General features: G+C 33.6%; 1 protein-coding gene across 1 annotated transcript in view; it reads right to left on the bottom strand.

The window, feature by feature from the left end:
• LOC140434645 (large neutral amino acids transporter small subunit 1) overlaps positions 1-23871 on the bottom strand; it is a 142766-nt gene that overhangs the window by 35492 nt on the left and 83403 nt on the right. Inside the window, exons 5-6 of the mRNA XM_072523058.1 lie at positions 19943-19987; positions 16261-16585 (exon numbers count right to left, since the gene is read on the bottom strand). Coding sequence (XP_072379159.1) covers positions 16261-16585; positions 19943-19987 — 370 coding nt within the window. The remainder of the gene's footprint in view (positions 1-16260; positions 16586-19942; positions 19988-23871) is intronic.

Here is a 23871-nt window from a genome sequence, read left to right as displayed (position 1 = left end):
GGGCATGTTTCAACTCGTGAGGGCTTAAACGAACGAATAAACTCTGCCAAAAATATATCATTAAACCACTGTCTAGATACTGGTGGCTAGTAGAATCAGCAAAGTACTTTTCCAAAAATTTTTGTACAACTTAATTACATTAAGCTCGGTCAGATGATATTTTCGATTTGGAGCGTCACTTCTACCATAATGACTTTCTTGTGTTACAATTGACGACATATAATTAATGATCTATTCTTTCTAATCAGACTCCCGTCGTTGTCTTTTACCGCTTCGTTTATCTTTCATACTTTCGTTATCACAACCAATTTTCTCGGACAGAATCTGCACAAGTCGTCCACTGACACCAAAAGTCTCACGAAACGTCTTTTTGCAAACCTGAAAAAATGTGAATTAACTGCTTACAGAACACAATTGATTAACTAGAGCTTTAAAAGAAAGATACTGAATTTTACATATCTGAACTTCAGAGATGCCCCGAATTATTAACATATATTCTTTGGGTTGCATCATCGTAACTACCATGTGTCCTTCTTTTTACTAAACAGACTCGAATGGGTTTTTTAGATATATTTGTTGCTCGTTATAATTCCCCATATCCCAAAACTCACGGAAAAGCTTTTTACGGCAATCTAATATACGGCTACATACATGAGAACTGGCATTTGCAGGACACCTTAAACGAAAATATTAACTGAAAAATGTTAACCCTAATGACAAAATAAACTGTATTTGCTTAGAGTATTAAAAAATAAAAAAACACTTTAAACAAAAAATATAGCAGAAACCAAAGATATAGCGTTTATTAGTGTTTTTTAAATGGTACTTTAAAATCACAAGAAAAATATTCTTTATCAGAACTTACCTCCTTTGGCTCACTTTTTTCGCCTCCTTTATTTTTGGTATTTATATACTTAAGTCCGTTAAGTCTGTTTTTACTGCCTTTTCTAATAGTTTTTCTCCATTTCAATGTATTTAAAACATGTTTTTTTGACGCTACAGTTACACACTCAAGTACTTCGTCTGCCATTTTGCGTAGACTGATTCTAACAACTGTGGTTGCAACTGATAAGGCACTTACAACATTATGACTTTCTCTTTCTGTTTTCTTTTTATGTATCGCTCCATTTTTAGTAACCCTAAACTATCAGCTGTCATACTGTTTTTGTTTAGTGCCAACACTTTATTGCACAAATGCCAAGAAGCGTGAATTTTGGGATACCCAATATATTTTTTTACATATTTTATTACGTATTTATATTATACATATTTATATTTAGAGAGTTATAAGAGGTTTCTGTATTCGACTATATGATATAAGAAGTTTCTGTGTTAAACAATAGCTACAAAAATACTAATGCAGATGACATATACATTATTGCTAGGTCCACAGAATCTCTGATCGAAGCATTTCGATCACTAAGGGAGTCTGCATTTAGAATGGGATTAAAAATAAACGCACAGAAAACCAAGTATACGTATTGTACTAGATCAGGCAACTAGATACCTAGACTATTAATTGATGATCTGGAACTGGAAGGTATGGACACCTTCGTCTACTTGGGCTCGCTGCTGACCAAAGACAACAATGTCAGAAAAAATAAAGTTACCATATATAAAACACTAATAAGGCCAGTGTTAACATACGAATCTGAAACGTGGTCACTTACACAGAACGACCAAGAATTGCTTAAACGTTTCGAGAGAAAAATTTCAAGGAAAATATATGGAGGAATCCAAGAACAGGGTTTGTGGCGTAGGGGCAACAACTTTGAGTTATATAGAAGTTTTGGGGAACCTGACGTTGTAAAATGTATTAAATTAGCATGCCTTCGATGGATAGGACATGTAATTAGGCAAGATGAAGATGCAACGATCAGAAAAATTTTCGACCGAAGAGAACCAGTGGGAAGACGAGCCAGAGGAAGACCAAAACTTAGGTATCAAGATAACATAGAGGATGATCTAAAATCTATAGGAGTTAAAGCATGGAGAAGAGTTGCCAGAGACAGGGGCGAATGGAAGATTGTTCTGAAGAAGGCTTTGGCTCATAACGAGCTGTAATGTCACTGATGATGATGACAAAAATACTAATATGCATAAGATACATATATAGCTCATGTGCTTAGAACAATGATCCACAATTGAGACTTAGTTTGTCAAATATGCTCGATGTATTTTCAAGAAATGATACTTATGTTGGAAATATCTTATTAACAACATTATAGATATAATACGTTAGTCATCCAATATCCCATGAACAAAAATATATGTAGCTAAAGTAACTGATCAAAATAATTTTTCTAAATTTACGGAAGTGAACAGTTAAAATAAATTAAACAATCAAGTACGTTTTTCCGATCTAACTACATGTGTTAACTTTCTTAGTTTTTACTTTCATCATCATTCAATCTTCGCTTATCCACTGCTGGACATAGATCTCCCTCATAATTTTCCATCTATTTCGATCTTGTGCCTCTTGCATCCAATTCCTATGACAACGTTTTAGATCGTCAGTCCAACGTGTTGGTGGACGACCTCTGCTTCGGTAGGCATCATCTCTTGGTCTCCATTCCAGTATCCGCTTTGTCCATCTATTATCTGTCATTCGAGCCACGTGACCTGCCCAGTTCCATTTCAGTGTTGCTACTCTCTCTACTGCATCAGCCACTCCTGTTCTTTGTCGTAGCTGGCGATTTGGGATCTTGTCTCGTAGTGAAACGCCCAACATAGCACGCTCCATCGCCCTTTGACACACACGGATCTTTTGAACTGTTCTCCTTGTCATGGTCAACGTTTCGGCACCGTAAGTTAACACTGGCAAAACACACTGATTAAACGTTTTTCTTTTAAGGCATATTGGTATATCAGACGATTTGAAAATATGGTTCAGCTTGCCGAAGGCTGCCCAAGTCAGTCTTATACGACGGAGAAGCTCAACGGTTTGGTTATCTTTTCCTATGCGAATCTCATGACCTAGGTATTTATAGGCCATTACCTGGTCTATGGATCTTGTTCCTACGCATATATCTTCGCTGACTACAAGATTTGTCATCATCTGGGTTTTAGATATATTTATTTTCAATCCCCCTTCTAGCGAGGAAAGGTAGAGCTGATTTAAAAGTTCTTTGGCCTCATCTATCCTATCAGTTTTTACTTTGCCTCTTTGAAATTTTCTTTCATGTTTTTATCGCTCATATAGTAACGATGGCCTTTCTTGAAGAATATTTTTTTCGACTGGTCAATATTTTTTCTAGTTTATGTCTGGAAGGCACTTTCATACGTTTAATTTTAAGTTTAATTGCTGAATCATTCTAAGCTTGCTCAGTCCTATACATTCCTCCGCAAAGTCCAGAAGAGGCATATTCTTTTTAAAAAAATCTGGTAAAGTATATAGCCAGTGATTATTATTTACCGCAAAGATTACTATTCTACTACATTCTGCTATACAGAATTATCGATTGCAAGGATACAATATTTTCTATTTGCGTGAAAGTGTGGTAAATATTGGACATAAGGTAAATAATGTATGGACGGATTCAACCATAACCAGTTGGATGCATTTTTAAAAGGCTTGACTACTGTTTTAAAAGATCCAAAACAAAGAGGTCCACAATTCGTCGTGTTATATATTGGATCTGATAGAGATATTGTACGAAATTCAGAATGTGTATTTTAAGCAAAAAAAGATTCAGACGACTACCATGAAGAAATGAACGACGAGTCTTTCGAAGATTCATGCAAACAAAAATTTCTCAAGAAGCTCCTGAAACAAACATCAAATTCAGTAATGGTTACGAGAGAAGGATATATTTTTTGAAGAAGATTGTTTAAAATCAGAACTATTGGATGCAGCAAACAGTTATGGAGATATATACGACAAGTATAATATCGAAACTTTAGCCGAGAAATACGGTGTAGAAATATTACAATTGCCTTCCTGTCACTGTGAGCTCAATCCGACAGAGATGGTTTGGAGTCAAGTTAAACATTTACGTTGCTGCACGAAACACTGACTTTAAAAAAGATCGTGTTTAACAACTCATACATGAAGCGTTTGCCAATATCTCTGCTAAACAGTGACCAAATTATATAAAGCATGTCATCAGAGTTGAAAAAGAAATGTGGATACCTGACAACTTAAAAGAAGATATCCTACCGGTGATTACAGCCAAACCGGCAGTTCCAATGAGGACGATTTTTCCGAAATGGAGTAGAAATCCTAATTTCGACCTGATACTTTTATTGTTTTGAATTGTAAGTCTTATCATTATTTATTAGGAAGGTCGCGTTTGGGTTATACAAATTTTTATTCTTTTATTAGCGTAGTTTTTTCTTTGGTGTGTACACACTTAGACCGAGTGCGCCAAAATGTTACACCAAATAGTGTTTTTATCTAAATAAACAATGTTAAATTACTATTTTTAATGCTAAACATCTTTTCTTTATAATAATTTTTGAGATTGATAAAAATAAAGATACTTAACACTTAAAAAAATCACAATTTTTAATATTACTTTCAGTTTTAGTTGTCCTATTAAGGGACAGTTTTCCTTATAGACTCCGTCTCGTTGGCACACCCTTTATAATTTAGTAAAAAAATTTCAAGGAAAATGTTTTTATTAAATTTTGTGTGATTTGCAAAAGTCTTGAAGTTGTAAATGTTACATTTACTACTAATACGATTGCATGGTTTAATGTTATCGTACATGAGGGTCAGCGCGATCCTGTTTTGTACGTGGCGATCAAAAACGTGCGTAGCTTTTAAACGGCAACCTCGCACGCCATAACGACAGCACTGAATTCTTCTCGTGAATATGACTATAGTAGATTTACACCAGTAAATGAATTTCCCACAAAAACTGTAAAAAAGTTCTTTCCATGTATAAAGCTCTTAATTATAACTAATTGGACGTTGGTTCTCGTCCCCAACAAAATAAGGATTGATAATACCATATTTAGTCACAGTACACCAAATAGAAACTGAAGTGGCTTCTTTACAATGACCTCCATAATCAATCCAAAATACAATCGAATGAAAAAAAGATATAGTCAGGTAACATATGATAGCTCATAATAAAAAACGTGTAGCTACTTTTTTTACCAGAATATTACTAAACATAATATCGCCCAGACCAGACAAATTTCAAACAAAAAAGAAGCTGTAGACAAATGTACAGTATATATATACAAAGATACAAGTAGTTAATTTCTATGGCATCCACAATTTTCAAAAAAAGTTCTATATGGTGAAAGTATGGGCATAAAGAAACGCACGAATAGTTTAAAGACATGTTTAAGTACTCCAATATAACAATTAACCGATTTTTTTCTAGAGAATACTTTACCCCGTATCAGCTTATACAGGTGTAGTAAATGGGTACCATATGTTTTGGAGTCACTAGGTAGTCTCCAAAAGCGATTACCGCCTGCGATCTAGTACCTTGCAATCATGTAGAATGTGATTTTGAGTGTTTGAGCTATGCTTTTGCAGAGTTTGAAGCCTAAGTCTCCATGAAATAATCCCATTATATGCAGGTGCCCTTTAACTAGCTCATGTCTAGTAAGGAAGTCTGTTATGAGTCTGCTTGTTCTTGCTTATTTCCCGCAGTACTTTAACCTTATCAGCGCAAGTTAATCCAATATACATTTTGCCCTATGCTTGACCGAATATACTTTCCCAGTGCGAGTTATCGGATCCAGTTTTTTTCCAGCAGCGGACGGTACTTTTTGGCACGCCTAAACCCGGTTTTGGTTCAAAGTATTTTGTAGCTGATCCTCTTCCGGCAAGTTCATTAGCTTATTCATTGCTGTATATTCCCCGGTGACCTGAAATCTATACCAGTATTACACTGTTATGCTCCGCTAGTCTGTCCAGTTCTTCTCGGCATTCTCACTCTAGCCGGGAGAACCCATAGCCGCTTAAGTATCTATGAATATAGTAATACGCTTAAATTAAAAAAAATAGAATGTTTACATTTTAACTACTGCTGTAGATTCCTACACAACCCTTCTGCAGTTTTTAACCCGTCTGTGTACCAGGGATAATCCTGAATGGAGTTGAGTATTTCTTCTGTTACACACTTCTCATGAGCAGGTGTAACTGCAGCTCCTATGCCATATTCTCAGTTGATCAGTTGGTCTCTATTTAGTTATTAGTTATTCATATTTGTCCTGTATATCCATATTACGTTCCATATTAACCACTGGCATGCGTATTGCTAGGTTTGAGAACTTCCCCATTAACTCTTCTCATACTCGTCATACAAAGGCAAACGCTAAACATATATGGTGAATACATGTCTTGAAACAAAATAAAGGGACAATACAGAATAAGTATATTTAGATCTAACACTCATCCTACAGTAGCCAACATTATCCGAGGAAATAAAACGAAAAATACAACTATCACAAACAGAATTTGGCAAGTTAAAACAAGTCTTTAAAGCACTTTCAGATAACAACAAAAACCAGAAGTATTAAAACAATATGTTCATTTTATTCTAAATTATGCTCACGAAACATGATTTCTTACAAAAGCTAACATAGAAAAATTAAGAGTATCCCAATGAAAAAGGCATTCCAAAAATGCATTTACAATAAGATAAGAGTACAATAAGTCGTCAAAAAATCGAATACGATAAGAGATTGTTTGAAAGCACAGAACAAGCGAGTTAGAAAGCGGAAGATTAATAGGAATTGGAGAGAAGACCATTAAAGGTGGATGAATACCGCGACAATTAAAAGGATCTTGGAGAGGTATGTATTTAGGCAGGAACATTATGGTAATCGTTAAATATACACAGAAAGAGGAGTGAATAACGACTAGACATAGTGGAACATAATTAACAGGTAAAGTGTCATTAAAGGCCAACACGGATTCACACATAAAAGTTATATACGAGCTGCGTGATGCCGACGTGGACGCGCTAGGTCATCAGAAAATGGTGTGTAGCTCAACAGTAGCTTCTCAAACTCATTTAAAATACACAGGGACATTTTGATCCCGTTCAGGTGGTCTAGAAAGCATACTGGACCTGTGCTTCTGAGATGTCAACGACGACACATGGTCCATAATATTTATGAGTAAAAATTGCGTAATTATATATTTTTTTTATATATTCATAGTAAGAACACATTTTAGGCAAAATAAGCTTTATTTTCATAAAACAGAACGTAAGGACATTATATCAAAATTATTGTATTATGTAAAGTACTAATTTAATTTTTTGTCACGGAATGTATTACAAAAAAAAGTCAAGGTAATAGAATTTTTTACAGCCATCACATGTCAATGAGGTGTTAATTGCTTTCCTCTGTGCTACTTGGCTTCCTTCCTCTTCTACCATTTTTGCGTAACACGTACATCGTCCTCTACCTACATGACCAACATCGCTGAGTTTGTGTCTATTTTCCATAATGACTGATGTGACAAAAAGATCTGCTAATATTCCCTGAATTATCTCCTCCTTGAATTTGGTAATCGTCATGCTTTCATTGGCAATGCTTTGATGCGTTACATTGACATTTATAAGTGCTGTGCCAGTCAAGAGGTCCATCGATAATTTTTTGTACCATTTTATTCCTTTACGTAATGGCAAATTATAGCTTTTCATTTGATCTGGTATATCAATGGAGCTTTTATATTTATTATATCCGATGTTATTCTTTAGCTTTACATCACCGCGTGCCTTTTGCATTGTCACCATTTCGTCAGCGAGTTTGGTACTAATCATCAGCACATCTCGCTTGTCCCTCTACTGCTGAACAACGATGCCCGAATTACTTTGTTCAGCTACATGTTCGCCTACTTTTAATTTTTTGGGAATGGCGTTTTTGGGATTATATTTGCGGTTTGCACGTAGCGTACCAGTCATATAAGTTTTTCGGTGTAGGAGTTCATGTGCAAGTGTGACAGAACTGTAGTAGTTATCAATCGCAAGTGTTCGTCCTTTGTTAACCAGTCCATCCATAAGTTTCATCACTACATTTGTTGGTACAGTGCTACCTTCCGTATATTCTTTTCCACAATATACGTTAAAATCGTAGGTATAATCACTGAATAAAGTTAGAGTTGCCATGCTAGTAGCCAACATCCGTAACGGATAGGCACCACAAGAAGAAGATAATCACCTTCCAGACAACGCTTGAATAATTTTATCCCAAATTTGTACCTCTTGTTGGCAATATACTGGTTGAATTTTGGTCGTCCTTGAAAAGGTAGTTAAGTTTCGTCAATGCACACGTTTTCCTTTGGAACGATGGCAGCCTTGAACTAACCAAGGGAACGATCTTCCGCAAACAGCCATCTGTTGTTACTGAGTTATCGTTGAAATGCAGCGTTTTCTGCAATGCCTGGAAGTGATTCCTTGACATTACGTTTTTGATATTATTCACATAAAGATCATTCTTTGGTCAGTACTAAAAGATGGAAAATGACATAATCCCATCCATATAACTATACCCAGAAATCGTTTTATTTTAGCGACATCAGTGTAATACGTGGTGATACGTGTGTTTTTTTTTCTGGTTTCTTTCCTGATATTGCAGGGCATAAAAAATTGTTTCATCGACCTAAAAATTAAAAAAAAAAAAAAAAAAAAAAATTAAAATCAGTTCAACAAAATAAATTAGATATTTACCGTCATATAAATTACCGATAAATTATAGTCCTCAAATGTACATTTCTGTAAATTTTTGCTATTGACCTGCCCCCAAACAATAGCTTCATTCATTGCATTGGATACTATTGGTTCTTCTAAAACTCCCTGTTTGGAGACTTTAGAATGTTGGGCAATGACAGATTCTACAGCAGCATCAACATGTTCTCCGAAATTCGTATATTCATTTTCTTTACTGGTGTACGGCGATACATTTTGTCATAACGGTTTGGTATTTCCGGCCACACGTGTTCTTTTTTTATTCTGTTCCGGAGTACTCGATTCATTTTCACTGTCACTAAAATCAGTTGGTTGGTACTCGTCCGAAAGCCACGTGTCGTTAAACTAATCCGATTCTTCATCTGACAGAATTTCTTGCCAATATTGTTCAAGTTTTTGTTGCTCTTTTTCGTACGACTGCATTGTACCGCTCTAATCTAAGTACTGACAAGAAAGAAAAACGCAAGCTACGGCGACGGTGCCTTCGTTTGTTAGATTTGCGGACACGTTATCAACAGGAATAGACAAGTCAAGGCGCGATGCCACGTTAGTCTCTCATAGGCATTTTGTGATAAAAATCTTGCTGGTGATCGCGCGAAACTCCAACGTGGACTCACATTTTGAATGAAATTTTAACCAAAATGAGCATTTTAGAGTTAGATTTTGATTTGAAAGTTAAATAAAGTAATAGAAACACTTTTAAAAAAAGTGATCGGCCAATGAAGACATTAAAATTTTCAATATGGTTGCACTAACCTGTTAAAAATAAACGTAATAATTAATCATGATACCAGTCGGCAAGAAAGTTTGATAGTACCTTCTTCAAAATGATGATGATATTTTTAGACAAACAAGACTAATTACGTAAGATCTTTTAACTATTTATTATTTCACCTGACACAAAATTCGCCTATTTTTAGATTATATCTATGTAATTATACTCGTACTTTCCTAACAACGATTTAATTATGTGATCAATTTTATAACCCAAGGAAAAACCTTTATTGTCAATATTTAACGCTTTATTCCGCGTTAACATTTTTATTGTGTGTACTTTACGAGACTAGATATAGATGCTCAGTGTCCATATATTTTATGCGATAAAACTACTGAACCCATTCTTGAAAGTTTATTCGCAAATCGTGAGCTTAAAGAAATAAATGGAACGCAATACTATGCAAATTTTACTACGGAAACCAATTTCTTTTTGCATGATTAAATTTGTGTAACTTAGAAAAAACAAATAAAGGCAATTCTACTTTAAAAGAATATTAAAAAAATAATGACTAAAATGGTTTTTACAAATTATTAATTTTAATAATTTTTAATTACACTAAGCAATTGTTATTTACTCTTGTTGTACTAAGACGAAGATAGAAGTTGTAAACATAAAAGGTTCGGTAATGTTTGTCGAATTCATGAATTAAATGTACACTCGTAAATGTTATTATTATGGCGAACAACACGATAGAACGAACTTTTGGAAAGTATGCATACTTTTATTCTGACAAACATCATACTGACATTGTGTATTTACACTCAGGTGCAAAAAATTCGATCCATGACATATTTCAAATTTATTTCGAGTTTTAAAACTTAGGACTTGTTATATTAGTACAGTCACTGAAGGTTTTCACTCCGATTTCGTTGAACCTCCATCGATTTTAATGAAAATTGGTGAGTAGTTAAAGGATACCTTAAGAAACAAAAGTGACATGGTGTCAACTTGCGCTTTTACCCTGGGGATGTATGCAACCCCTTCTCGGGGGTGGAAATTTTATTAAAAATAACCCCAGGATTCGGTAAAGGGACCAAATCTAAACAAAATTTATTTAATAAAGTTAATAAAATAAATCAATACTTTTTGAGTTATTGAAGATCAAAGATTTTGATGCATGAAAAAATGCATGTTTTAAAGCGGTTTTTCATAAATAACTCGAAAACTATAAGTTTTTATAAAAAAGTTGTTATTAACAAAATTGAAGCTACTAAAAAATTGAATAAATTCCTTGTTTGAAAAACCTTTTAGTATAAAGTTTTAATTCAAAGTGAGTTATAGGTAATTAAATGTATTTTTTTTTCGGCGAGTACTCAAATCTGAATATTCAAGCTTAAATAACGGGAAAACAATGCATTTTATAAAATATACTTATTCAACAATTTTCAAAGTACTCAGAAATACCTATAAAATGAGCTCTAGAAGAAGTTGATAGCATCAAAATTAAGCAAGTTATGATGAAAATAAGAGGACCCCTTCGAGTTTTTTTGGAAAAAGTGAAAAATAAAACATACGCCATTTCCACAAAAAATAAAATTTATAGTAATATCTATGAGAATTTCTTTATTTTTGCATAAGTAATGACCTCAAAAATTTTGACCGGTTTAGAATGCATATTTTTGAAAAAAAATTTAATTTAAAAAAGTCAGAATTTTTCAAATTTTCATAAATTTCATCTTCTTTTGAGAGTAACTCTATATATACTCAATATACTTAAAAAATGATAAAGAACAAAATTTGAGGTTTTTTTTTAAACGATTTTCCTTTTTTTTTATATTTTTGTAGGATAAAAAATAACTGAAATAAAAACGTTTAAAAATTAAATTTTACTGCGAGAACCATGTAACCGGGGCCCTTTAACCTTTTATCTTTTAAAAATAAGGGATTTAAAAGATTAAATTTAATACGACTTTATAGCCTTTGAAATTACCTTTCAAATGGTTTTTGAATGAACCTGATATCAACAAAATTAATGGAGTTATTGTAAAAAAATCAATAACATTTTTTTAGAAAAATTTTTGGAGTAGAGATTTTGTATGTATATATAGGAAAAAAGATAGGTAATAAGTAGACGTAGAAGGAAAAGGAGAAGCTGACGAATTAATAGTAGAGACAACAATTGAGGATAAGAGATCAAGTTTGCCAAAAGTTATAGTAGCAGAAGACATTGATGTTTTAGTTATTTTAACTGCCCGAGCTAAAGCTGATGAAGAGATCTATTTTTTGACACTTGGAAAACAAAATGTTAACTCCGTGATATATTCTTCAAAAAGCTTAGAACTAAATTATCCATGCATTGGAGTATATATTCTATTCTCTCATTGTTTCTCTGGATGTGACTCGACTTCTGCTTTTTAAAATAAAGGGAAGAAAAAAATTATCGATCTTCTAGACAAAAGACCTGATTTGAGAGAGAAGATCGATATATTTTATAATAAAGTCGCTGATATCGATGCCATTTTAGAAGCTGGTAGGTACTGCACAATATTATTGTACGGAAGTGCAAAAGATGTGAATATGAGTAAACTACAACGCATCGAAGATCTATCAGCTTATCTGGAACAGATGCGTAACGAGTACTTTATTAAGGCTACCACTAAAAATAGTGCAGTAAAGTTTTCATCTGTGGTCCCAACGGTTGCTGCATTGGATGAACACATCAAAAGAGTTTATTTACAAACCCAGATACGGATTGGAAACAAAGACATTCGTCCAGTTGACTGGGGATGGTGCAACATTGAAGAGTCTTTGTTTTCAACTAAAAATCCCAATCCACCCGCTCCAGAAGAATTGTTAAAAATGATTTTTTGCAACTGCAAACACGGGTGCGGCGCTTCTTGCGGATGTCGAAGAGTAGGGTTATTTTGCAATACAGTCTGCGGATCATGCAGTGGGGACAATTGCCAAAATAGCCCTCTAATTAATGAAAAAGGAGAAATTGGTGAAGAGAGCTCTGATGAAGAGTGAAAAATTAACAATTAAAGTACTATTAATATTTGATTAATTTATGAAACATTACTTAAATAAAAAATGAATGAACTTTTCATATATTTTAACATTTATTTTAATATGTTTTCCTCTTAATTAACAAATTAAATTTTTATAAGTCACATAAGCACTGAAAAAATTGTTCAGGAAATGTGAAAAGAATAATATTAATAAAGTTTGCAATATATTAATAAAGTTTATCATAATCAATAAAATAGTTATTTAACCAACAAGTGTATTAATAAGGGCGATTAACAATTGAGATATATTAACGCGCGAGCGAAGCAAGTGCGTTAATGTTCGAGATTGTTAATCGCCATTTTAATTCACGAGTTCGTTACAAAACTTTTCAGTCGACCGTACTTTTCAGAAATAAAAATATCTTAGTTTAAATTTTTATTTACTTAACGATAAATAATGACATACAATGACAGACAGTACTTACAGCGGCTACTTCATTTTAAATAATTTTTTAGTGGGAATATAAATAGGTATGTTTGGTTGGTACACCACAGGTAACTGCCAATCACAGAGCGTTAAATGGGGTTAAATTAATTTATACAAGCAATGTATGTTGTATTGCCTATAATAAAATCGTTCATTAATAGAAAATCATTCATTAATAGGGGTCATTAATCAATGATTTTGAGGGTGTTAAAATTAATCATAAATGGACGGTCGACGGAAAAAGTTTCTAAATGATTACAGCTATTAAAGCTAATAAAAAAAACATTTTCCATTATTTTTATGACAAAGGGTAGTTTTTAAGGGTGCAAAATTACGAAATAATCAATTAAAGTTTCTTGAAATTATTTTTTTTAATGATTCTGCTTTAAGGGGGTGGTTTTTAAGGGTTGAAATTTCACAGTCAATCAAAAATAATATCATAAATATTAAAGAAAAAAATATAAAAAATGATTTTTTCATGATTTTAGATTTAAGGGATACTGGCTAAAAGGGTTGAAAAATTAATTAAAATCATACATCATACTTATAAATGTTGCAAAATATTTATTTTATTTAATTAATCGAGATTACTTATGCCAGAATCTGCATTTTTTACCATTTCTAAAAAAAGGGGTGGATTTCACCCCTGAAATGCAAAAAGCGCAAGTTGAGCATATGTCACTTTTGAAGTTGAGCGTAAAATATACTTAATCACAAATTTTCATGCAAATCGATGGAGGTTCACCGAAATCGGAGGTAATAGTTGATTTTTACGTTCATTCACTATACTATATGGCATTTAGAAATTTGGACAAAACCCTCATAGAAGTACAATTATTAATTTCTATATATTATTTTTAAATTTTTCATAGCATTTCATTTATGTTTTTGTCAAAAATTTATGTTCGATAAGCGACAAGAAATTAATTTGTTGTCGTACTGATTTTAAAAACCAGATCAATTTGGTATCAAAACGTTTTGAGTTCACAATTTTTAATTGTAATGAAATGCCTTTAACACCAACAGATGCTGCAATAGCCATTGCTTTAGTGCAAAATGGTCGTAGCCAATATTATGCCGCCCTGGTGCTAGGTGTAAGTCCTTGTGATGTTCAAAAAACAATTCAGCTGTTTAATCAAAACGGCAACTACACTAGTAGACCAGAATCAAGTCGTAGGAAAACAACATCCGCACGCGATGATCCATTTTTGGTTTCTCTTGTTTACGAAAAATAGATGTAATTTCAATTAAGCTGGCAAATTACATTAAAGAAGTCGAAAATGTAGATGTAAGTAGGTGGACAATTCGTCGACGACTTTTTAAAGTGAATTTATTATCCAAAATACCAGCCCTATGTCCACAACTATCCGTGGAATACCGCAGAGCTCCACTTGCTTTTGCAAGAGAACATGAAAATTGGAACTATGCAGATTGGAGTAATGTTTTGTTCTTGGACAAATCCAGATTTTGCTTAAGGTGACCAGATGGCCACGAAAAAATCTGGGGAATGCAAAAAGAACGATTTACCCAATGCAATATTGCCAACAAAATAACCTATCGAGAAGAGTCAGTTATGGTATATATATATATCGGTTTCAAAACGTCTTGCGTCGTTGTCCGATGCCTAATTTCCACGAATTTCTATCATTCCATTGTTCTTCGGTCAAGTCTCGGGAGCTCATTGCCTTTGTTATTCCCTCCTTCCATGTTCTTTTTGGTCTTCCTCGTTTCTTACGATTTGGTGGTATCCATTTCATGGCGATTTTTGGTAGTCTTGTTTCTGGCATTCTTTGAACATGGCCATACCATATAAGTTGTTTCCTTTCTATGTCTGTTGCCAGTGATCCATCTACCCCCATCCGATTTCTTATTTCATCGTTTCTAATTCTGTCTGCTCTAGATATTCGAAGTGATCGTCTAAATACATCCATTTCTGTTGCTTCGAGTTTTCTTTTATTGCTTTCTGTTAGTCTCCATGTCTCTGTACCATAGGTTAAGCTGGTTTTTATGAGAGATTCATAGATTTGTCCTAATATTCCAATACCCGTACTGACTTAATTCTTGTGAATGGAGGTCCTATGACAGAAGCAAGATATACAACAGCCATTTTAGATGAACATGTGGTACCTTTTACGCCATTCATTGGACTTAATTTTAGTTTTATAGACGATAACGTACGTACTAGAATTAGAAGATATCGGGATAGTCCGTGTAAATTGGCAAGCTTACAGCCATGACCTCAATCCAATCGAACATGTATAGGACACACTGGAAAGATGAATTCAAGTTTGGCTACTCCGCCCAAACAACGTGTCTGAGCTTAGTGTAACTCTTCAGACAATATGGGACAAATTGGACCAACTTCGTGTTCAAAATTTAACTATTACAATGTCAAAACATACGCAGTCCGAGGAGTAAATAATAGGTATTAATAACAGATGACATAAACATTATTTTTATTTAACAATTTAATAATTTTTTGCTTAAATTATATTTCTTATTTACTTGTAATGCTCCTTCACAAATCTATGCTCAATATGTAAGTGACAAAAATGTGCCTTCTTCGCTTTAACATAGACATGAATTAAATTTTTTGCACCTGAATGCATATATAGTATATATTATGGAGAGGGCATATTTATATTTTAAAGGGTGAGTCACCACTAACGGGACGGAAGATTACGGTGAAAGGGCAAAAGATTTAAAAAAAAAAATTACATAAATGGTTTGTAAGTTGACAAAAGCTATATTTTAAATTTATTTTTAAATAAACAGGATGTCCCAGTAAATTGCGGCGTATCAAAGATATATTTTTTCTTATAACACACCCTGTATTTTATTGAATTTTCTAATTGTCCGCAAAAAATAAGGTATAGTCTCATAAGAATTCCCTATACCTAAGTACATACTGTTTTGAGTTACGTCGACTTTTCTTACTATGTAAAGTTTTAAAAGGAAAGTGATTCTCAACTTATATAAGCAATTATACGAAATTTTCTCTTATGTCTAAATAGTTGGACATTTGTTAAATGTATTTCATGATTGAGCATTAAACATCTCTTTAGGTGTTAAAAATTTACAAATTCATTATTGGATTATTCAATGTGTGATATGAGGCTTATTTTAAACGGAACGCCATGTATATTAATAAATTATTATATTAAAAAAATTTTTCTCTTTTCTCTTTTCCAATATATATGTATATACTGTTATAAGTTTTCATACTTTTAGCCATTTTTTAAACTTATTTTAATTAAACATTGCTTATTTCGTGATAGAAGTAACATCAGGTATAAAAACAAATATAAAGAGTATTTGGTATCTATAACTTTGGAAGGTATACAAGATATTTAATATACTATAAATATAACTTAAAACAATATTTACCATTACTAATACTGAAGGCGTAGGCGTCAGTCTCTTAGACTGGATCATAGTAAGTAGCTCGGGCATTTGGCCGTGACATGCTCCTGCATAAAACAGTCTTGAAGATGTAAGAAGAATTCCATTAACAGCCCCGAATGTAGATAGAGCCACAAATACTGGTATTGTCCAAGCAAAAGGTCCAAATAGTCTATTGGCGAAGGTTACTGCTACTGCTTTTGAACCAAGAATTTCGACTGGGGAGAGTGTAGTGTAGAACGCAACGTTGGTCAGTACATACACTGCGGTAACTAATGTGCACGAAATTGCAATGGCTAAAGGTAGATTTCTATAAAAGAAAAATATCTGTCTTAGAATTTTATAAAAAATATTTTGTTTATGAAAACACTTTTAGTCATATTTTGACAATTGCTAGATTGATTCTTATATTATGACCAAATATATATTTTTGGTAGATATATTTTTGGTATAGATAGATTATAATGGTAAATAATCTTTTATAACTTTCATTAGGCATGCGGTTAAATATCCTAGCACATTCTACGATAAGTGAAAACATAATCTCCGTCTTATATTAGGCTTTAGGTCTCTTCTTGTAGATGATATAAACTATAGATGTATAAACAACAAGATATTGTACGATAGGGAAGACAGAGAAGACGGACATGGAACTGATAGTAGAAGACGCTTCAAAGAATTTGAAGTGTTGGTTAAAATAATTGTCCTTTAACTCCATTTAATTTATATAAGAGTGAGTTAGAAAAACTGTTACCTATTTAAGTGTATAATTTAGCATAGATCAGTGGGTCCATTGGTTTAGTGATTACACCGCTAAATTTTAAAAGTGCTAAGAAGATTGCTGATTTGTGTAGGAGATTGCTAATTTGTGTAGTAGTCTAGGGAGCCGTAGCCCAAAGATTCAAGACCACAGCAGATTTGCTTTGAGTTCTAGGAATAGCCAGTGATTACCAGCCATTGTGGTGTACAATAGTACCACAGCAGATTTGCTTCAAGTTAGAGGAGTAGCCAGTGCTCACCAGCCATCGTGGTGTACAATAGGACTGGTAGATATAACAGAACTTTTTAATAAACATTTTAAAAGAGTTTTACATCCATAGACTCACAATGTATCTCTTTTTTAGTTTATTATTTTTAATTTTGTATGCTTGTTGTTTTGGGTTAATTAAACCTATACTTAATCAACTCATATATTATTTTAATCTTACTTAAAAGGATTAGATAAACTCTTTACCACCTCTTTATGGGGTGTGATATTGAACAAAAACGTTGGTAAATAATTACAGTCCACAAACGTCATTGGGACCGATCTATTTATCAACAAATTTTGTATTTAACTCCAATTTGTCCACCAGCCATCAAATCTCAAGGCTCTCATTTCTGACGTTCTAAGATAACGTTTAATTGCAATTAGGGTAGAAATAGAAGGAGTAGTATTGTTGTTTTTTTCTCACTAAAAAATAGGAATCAACCTTATTTCTATCATAACTCCCGTATTTCATATGCTAGAGAGTACTGCAAAGTCTTATTTTAAAGTTTTTTAAATTACTATGACCGTCACTCTTTACGAACATTACTATAGACGGAACTCTAAAGATTCTGAAAACTAAATACAGTATCCAGCAAGACCACTTATCTCTCAATAAACATTGTGTGTTCAACACTTATTTTATCTTTCTAAATCCATTCTACAGAAAAAATAAAATGTGCCCCAATGGACTCCCCACTATCTCCAGTAATTGCCAATATCTTTATCGAAGACTTTGAGACCCGAGCACTATCCACATCAATGTTCAAACCCACAAGTTGGCTACGATATCTTGACGATACATTCGTCATATGGCTCCACGGAAAGGATGATTTAGTGTCTTTTCAAAACCATCTGAATAGTATTACATCCTAGTATCCATTTCACGATCGAGGTGGAAACTGATTCATCCCTAGCGTTTTTCGATGTTATCATAAAGACAAACCAATTCCAAGGTTTTGAACACACTGTTTACCGAAAAACCCACCCATACCTATCGCTACAAATTATTAATTAAAATGGTACGTACATTAACAAATATTGGACCAGAGCAAGATACCCTAATAAGTTATTCATTGGAGACCATAAGGTAAAAATTCATGAAGATACAAAACCAGATGAGGAGGTGTAGTATTATTTATGGAATTATTGGTTATTTGATGGACATTTATATTTAATAATGACACAACACTGTTCTTAATTTCCACAGACTATAGCCAACTTGATATGTTTCGCTGAAACATCACATTCCTCCAAAAAATGAGATACTTTTGTAATGGATTAAGACTATCCCTTTAAAGTTATTTAACAGTGATAAGAAGTTCACTAATAGCAAAGACGTCTATTCAAGCTTTTAAAGAGGTTTAATTTTTCAATATAATCTGAAAGTGCTGTACAAGGTGCTGACCTACAGAAACAATTTGTTCCCTTATGGAATGAAAAGCGCTGATCAATGAGGAAAGTTGGATGTTAAAGGAAGCTAAATCTGGCAAATAGGCTGGTGTCAGCGTTTCATAGTGCAGATCTTCCAATTTATTCATTGCAGACACTTTGTATTATCCTGATGAAAAAGGTTTTTTTAAGCTGGGTTCGTTTATACTATTTATTGTTTGCGTTTAGTTTCATTTGAAGTTAAGAGTGGTATTTTTGAGATGACTAAAAAAACTGGATTTTATTTATTGTTTAGAGTTCTGTTTGCTTTCGGATGTAGTATTGAATCCGTGCTTCATCCATTGTAACGTACAGATGCAAAGAGTTACTTTTGTTCTTCTTAAAACGCGCAAAGCATCATGCTGACGCATTTGTGATCCTCAGTAAACACACGTAGCTCCCATCTTGCGAACATTAAAAATTTTATACACGTTTATTTGCCAATCTTCTAAAACCATATCATTCATTTATTGTTGATGATAATACCAGTGTGGTTGCTGTTAAATGTCCTTAACGTGGATTACTTCATAGCAAAGTTTAAATTCAGCCGGATGAAATTAAAGATGAAGAGGAACCATACACATGTACAAGCCGCAAATTAATTTTTAATTCTCTTGCGAATAAATGTATCACTGCGTCGTACATAATTTTTTCCATTTTTCACACCACGCTTACCCCAAGAACATCAAAGGAGTGTCTACAGACAACTGCCACTTGGAATGACACTTATATCAATGTTATGCGTCTACTGTTGTATCTCAATAGTGTCCCTGTCGAAATCAAAATTGATAAGAGTAACGTGGTAGTTTATCAGCAGTTTAACGCAGTAGTTTATGCGACATTAATGAAAAAACTGGAATTATTCGAGCAGTGAGTGTATAGAAGAATTCTGAAAATATCGTGGACCGAACACGTCACAAACAAAGAGGTTCTGAGAAGGATGAATAAAGAAATAGAAAGAAGCATAGGGAGGCGTAGAATGTCATGGCTGCGCAGACTGAGAGAGTGGTACGGATGTAGATCAAATGAACTTTTCAGAGCAGCCGTCTCAAAAGTCCGAATAGCTATGATAATTACCGACCTCCGCCGCGGAGATGGCACTTGAAGAAGAAAAAGGTAGTTTAATATCAAAACGATTAAAGGTCAGGTTCATATACACACTTAATTGCTATATCATAGTAATATTAGATAAATAAAAACGTATATTACCTAACTGGATCCTTTAGTTCTTCAATTATAAAATTTAGATAGTTCCTGCAAAAAAACAGATTTATGTGATAATATAGAGAATAATCTCGAGAACTGCTGAAATAGAAAATAAATAAATTCCAAAATTATATCCAATATATCCAATATATATCTATAAGAAGAAGACCAAACCAACAGGCATATATACTCTTTTTACTTAAATCTTTTTTGGAAATGGATTTACTAACTTTCTCTTTTTATCCAATGGTTAAGCTGATGTAGCCAACCAATAATTTTTCATTAATAACTTTTAGATTATTGACTATCGGGATTAAAAGCACACATCCCTATCTAATGCTTAATACCTAAAATTTTTTTCTTCCTTAGATATTTCTTTATTGCATAGTAATTAATAGGTTCACACCAAAAAAAAGAATTAAAGACTATTTTTGTATTATTGAATATATTAATTAATTTATTTATTGCTTTTTATACTGACTTAAGGTTGGAGGCACATAGAAAAACAGGCAAAGTCATGTCTTTATAAAAAGAAGGTAGCTAATGGGTTTCTGAGTCAGTATAAGATGTCAATAATTATACTTTAATAAAACTATAAGTAATGTCCACTGTTTTACCAACGAGAATTTGGAGGTTCACGTCAAGGCAGGTATGCTGCAGCATAGCTACTGGGTACATGGCGTGAAATGGATGTAGGTTATGTAGAGAGGGCGAAAGACGTGTGTCCGAAGTTTGGAAGTTCGGATGTTGCGTTAGCTACTTATGACCGGCATATACTTAAAATTTTACTAAAATTCTCATTCAGCCTCAGAATCACATTGAAATTTTAACACGAAGACATACGCTACAGAATATAATTATAACCGAGTAGAACATACAAGGTTATCGACAAAACACAAGGAAGTGTTTAAAGGACTAGAAAGAATGAAGGTGGATATCTGTTTTCAAACTTAAACCAAAAAAGAAAGGAAAGGGTAATAAAAAGGAGGAAAATACATTCACATATACAGTGGGGTCATCGAATTTTTTTTTATGATGCCACCTCCATTTTGAGTCCGTAAAATTTGTGAGTAACAGTGTCGGTAAGTGTGAGTAACAATAGGATCCTGAGAGGGGTTTTAACCCCCAAAACCTTTAATCAACTGCTTATTATTTCCAATACTAACATTCGAATGTGAATCTTGGACCTTACGACAAGCGGAAAGAAGAAAGATAGACGCCACTGAAATGTTTTGTTGGAGAAGAATGTTACGAATTCCGTGGATCGACCACAGGACAAATATTTTAATTTTAAATGAACTAAAAGTCAGCAAACGGCTATCCACAAAGTTCATCCCCAGCAATTAAAATTCTTTGGACATGTTATGAGAGCAGATACAGAAAACATGGAAAGACTTATTATCCAAGGAAACGTAAAAGGCCGAAGATCACGAGGAAGATTCCAACAAGGATCTCCAACAAGGATCCAACAATTCCTCTGGATCGAGGAATATGCAAAATACCTATGCATAAGTTGAAATAACCAGATCTTGGGAGACAGAGACAATATATGTACTACATCACAATGATCACTACACTTCCTCCGAGGGTTAGGATTGGAGAGAGAGAGAGAGAGAGAGATACAGTGGGGTGAGAAGTAACAAAAAAGTGAGTTGTGGCAGATAAAATGTAAACAGCTAGGCACACAGATGGGCGATACCGCAATGGTAGAAACCTGGAAAATTATTAAGAATGTAAGGAGATAAAAGAGTAAGGTAATAAGCTTAAAGTGTGAAAGTTTCGGGGGGTTAGCTGTATACCATTGTAGTTAAAAAACTTTACAAGGAAGTGAAAACTTCTAGTGTAATCGGTATACATTAAAGTATTTTCTGTATAATATTCTTCTTGCCCTGTGTGCCATGCCCTTTTTTTCAGGCGCTGACTATCATTATGTTAACAAACTGCTGGAATGCTTCTCGGTCGGTAGATACATGAAACAATTCCTTAACCGTTTGACAGTCTAATGTTACGTAGCCAGGAGAGTTCTTTCCTTCTGACCCAGAGTTTTCCTTCTATTTTTCCCTGAATGAATAACAGGAGTGAGCGATACTTAGATCCTCTCATTATATGACCGAACTATTAGACCTTTTTCATTTTTATGGTGTTGATCAATTCTCGCTCTTTAAGCATGGTTTATAGCACACGTTCCTTGGATATGTGCGCTGTCAATGGGATTTTGAGCATGCAACGGTAACACCACAACTTAAAAGCTTTCAATCTATTTAGATTTTTGACTTTTATTGTCCAGGTTTCAGATCCATAAAGTAAAATAGGCCAGACGTAGCACTTTGGCACTATTGGACTGGAGTTTAATGAGAAACTTCTATTGCATAATACAAAACGCCGGCTAATGAAGCTATTACGTGCCAGTTCTATTCTGGTCGAAATTTCTTCGTCGTTCTTTTAACCTTGCAGTCCAACTTCCCAGATATCTAAAGTGTTCCACTCTATCTAGGGTTTTCTTATCTAGTTTTAGTACTGACTCTTCAATATTCATTTGTCCGACCGCCATCAATTTTGTTTTCTTTGCGGTAATGTGTAAGACTTTTTCATTACATTCGTTGTTAACTGCGTTCACTAGAATTTGAAGGTATTCTAGGCTCTCTGTCATTATGGCGGTGTATCATCTGCGTATTTGATGTTATTAATAATTTCATCACCGATTTTAACACCTTCACTACGATTGATTAAAGCTATTTCAAGCACTGATTCAGAGTATGCATTAAACAACATCGGTGAGATAACACATCCCTGTCTGAAGCCATGATTAATAGGAACTTTAGCTGAAACCTCCTGATCCACCTCAAAGCAAGCGGCCTGTTGTAATAAACATTTTTGGGCAATCTGATGTCGTAATTATCCAGACCAACTAAGTCTACGCATTGAAAAAGTAAAGTATGTGGTACTCTATCAAAGGCTTTCTCGAAATCTATAAACTCTGGAAACCAAACTATTCATCAACAGTAATCGTCACAAAGTTGATATACGCAACAATGCAACATTTTAATAAAAAATTTGAGTGTGTGACTCATTAAACTGATAAGTCGATAGTCAATACATTCCTTAGCGGTACTTTTTTGGAAATAGTTACAAATATGGATTCTGATAGAAATTCTGAATATATAAATAGATTAAAAGGCAATATACACATAATAAATCTAAAAAATGTAGAGGCAATGGTGTAAAAGGCGCAAAGAGAAGAATCGAAGGACACCAGCCTAGGCTGGAATGAAAAACAGATTAAACAATAACTTATATTTAATTCTTGGATTAAATAGCAATTTCTGATAGCTGTCCGGTAAAACTGTGTTATGGGATATTTCACTACACTATTCCTTGCGACTAATTTCACTATTATGTCTAATTAAAGTATAATTGCTTAGGGAATTGTCGTTTCTATGTTAAAAGCGAACTACTGGCAACACTAGTGGTTTGAATGAAAGTATTTAATTTGAATGCGGTTTTAGGAAACACTAATTAATATCAATGATTGACTTAATAATATTTATAAAGAATAATACAATGCGAATTATTTGGTTACAAAGATAAGATACTAATAAGGGAAACGAATCTTTTGTGAGCTAGCGATTCTAGCTAACCGACTTGCGAGATTTTGTGACTGTCTTCTATGGCAACTTTTACTCAGCTATACTGCTCGTAATATCCAAATTATGCTGGCGGCTAGCGACGGGGTATTTATCCCAAAAAGTAGGGTTAAATACCTCCCTTGGTTATTCCTTCGGAGAATCGCCATATTGCTATGGTTTAGAATCTATATTGGGTGAAACGAAATTTCACCAAGCAAATAAATAAGAATTTGCATGTAGAGAATAACAGTTTGCAACAGAAAATTTAACAGTAGAAGAAATTACAGTAAATGAAATAAAAAAAGC

The sequence above is a fragment of the Diabrotica undecimpunctata genome, chromosome 2 (assembly GCF_040954645.1).
Source record: "Diabrotica undecimpunctata isolate CICGRU chromosome 2, icDiaUnde3, whole genome shotgun sequence".
Classification (NCBI taxonomy): Eukaryota; Metazoa; Arthropoda; class Insecta; order Coleoptera; family Chrysomelidae; genus Diabrotica; species Diabrotica undecimpunctata.
The sequence above is the reverse complement of the archived record's forward strand: the minus strand, read 5'-3'. Positions and strand labels throughout refer to the sequence as shown.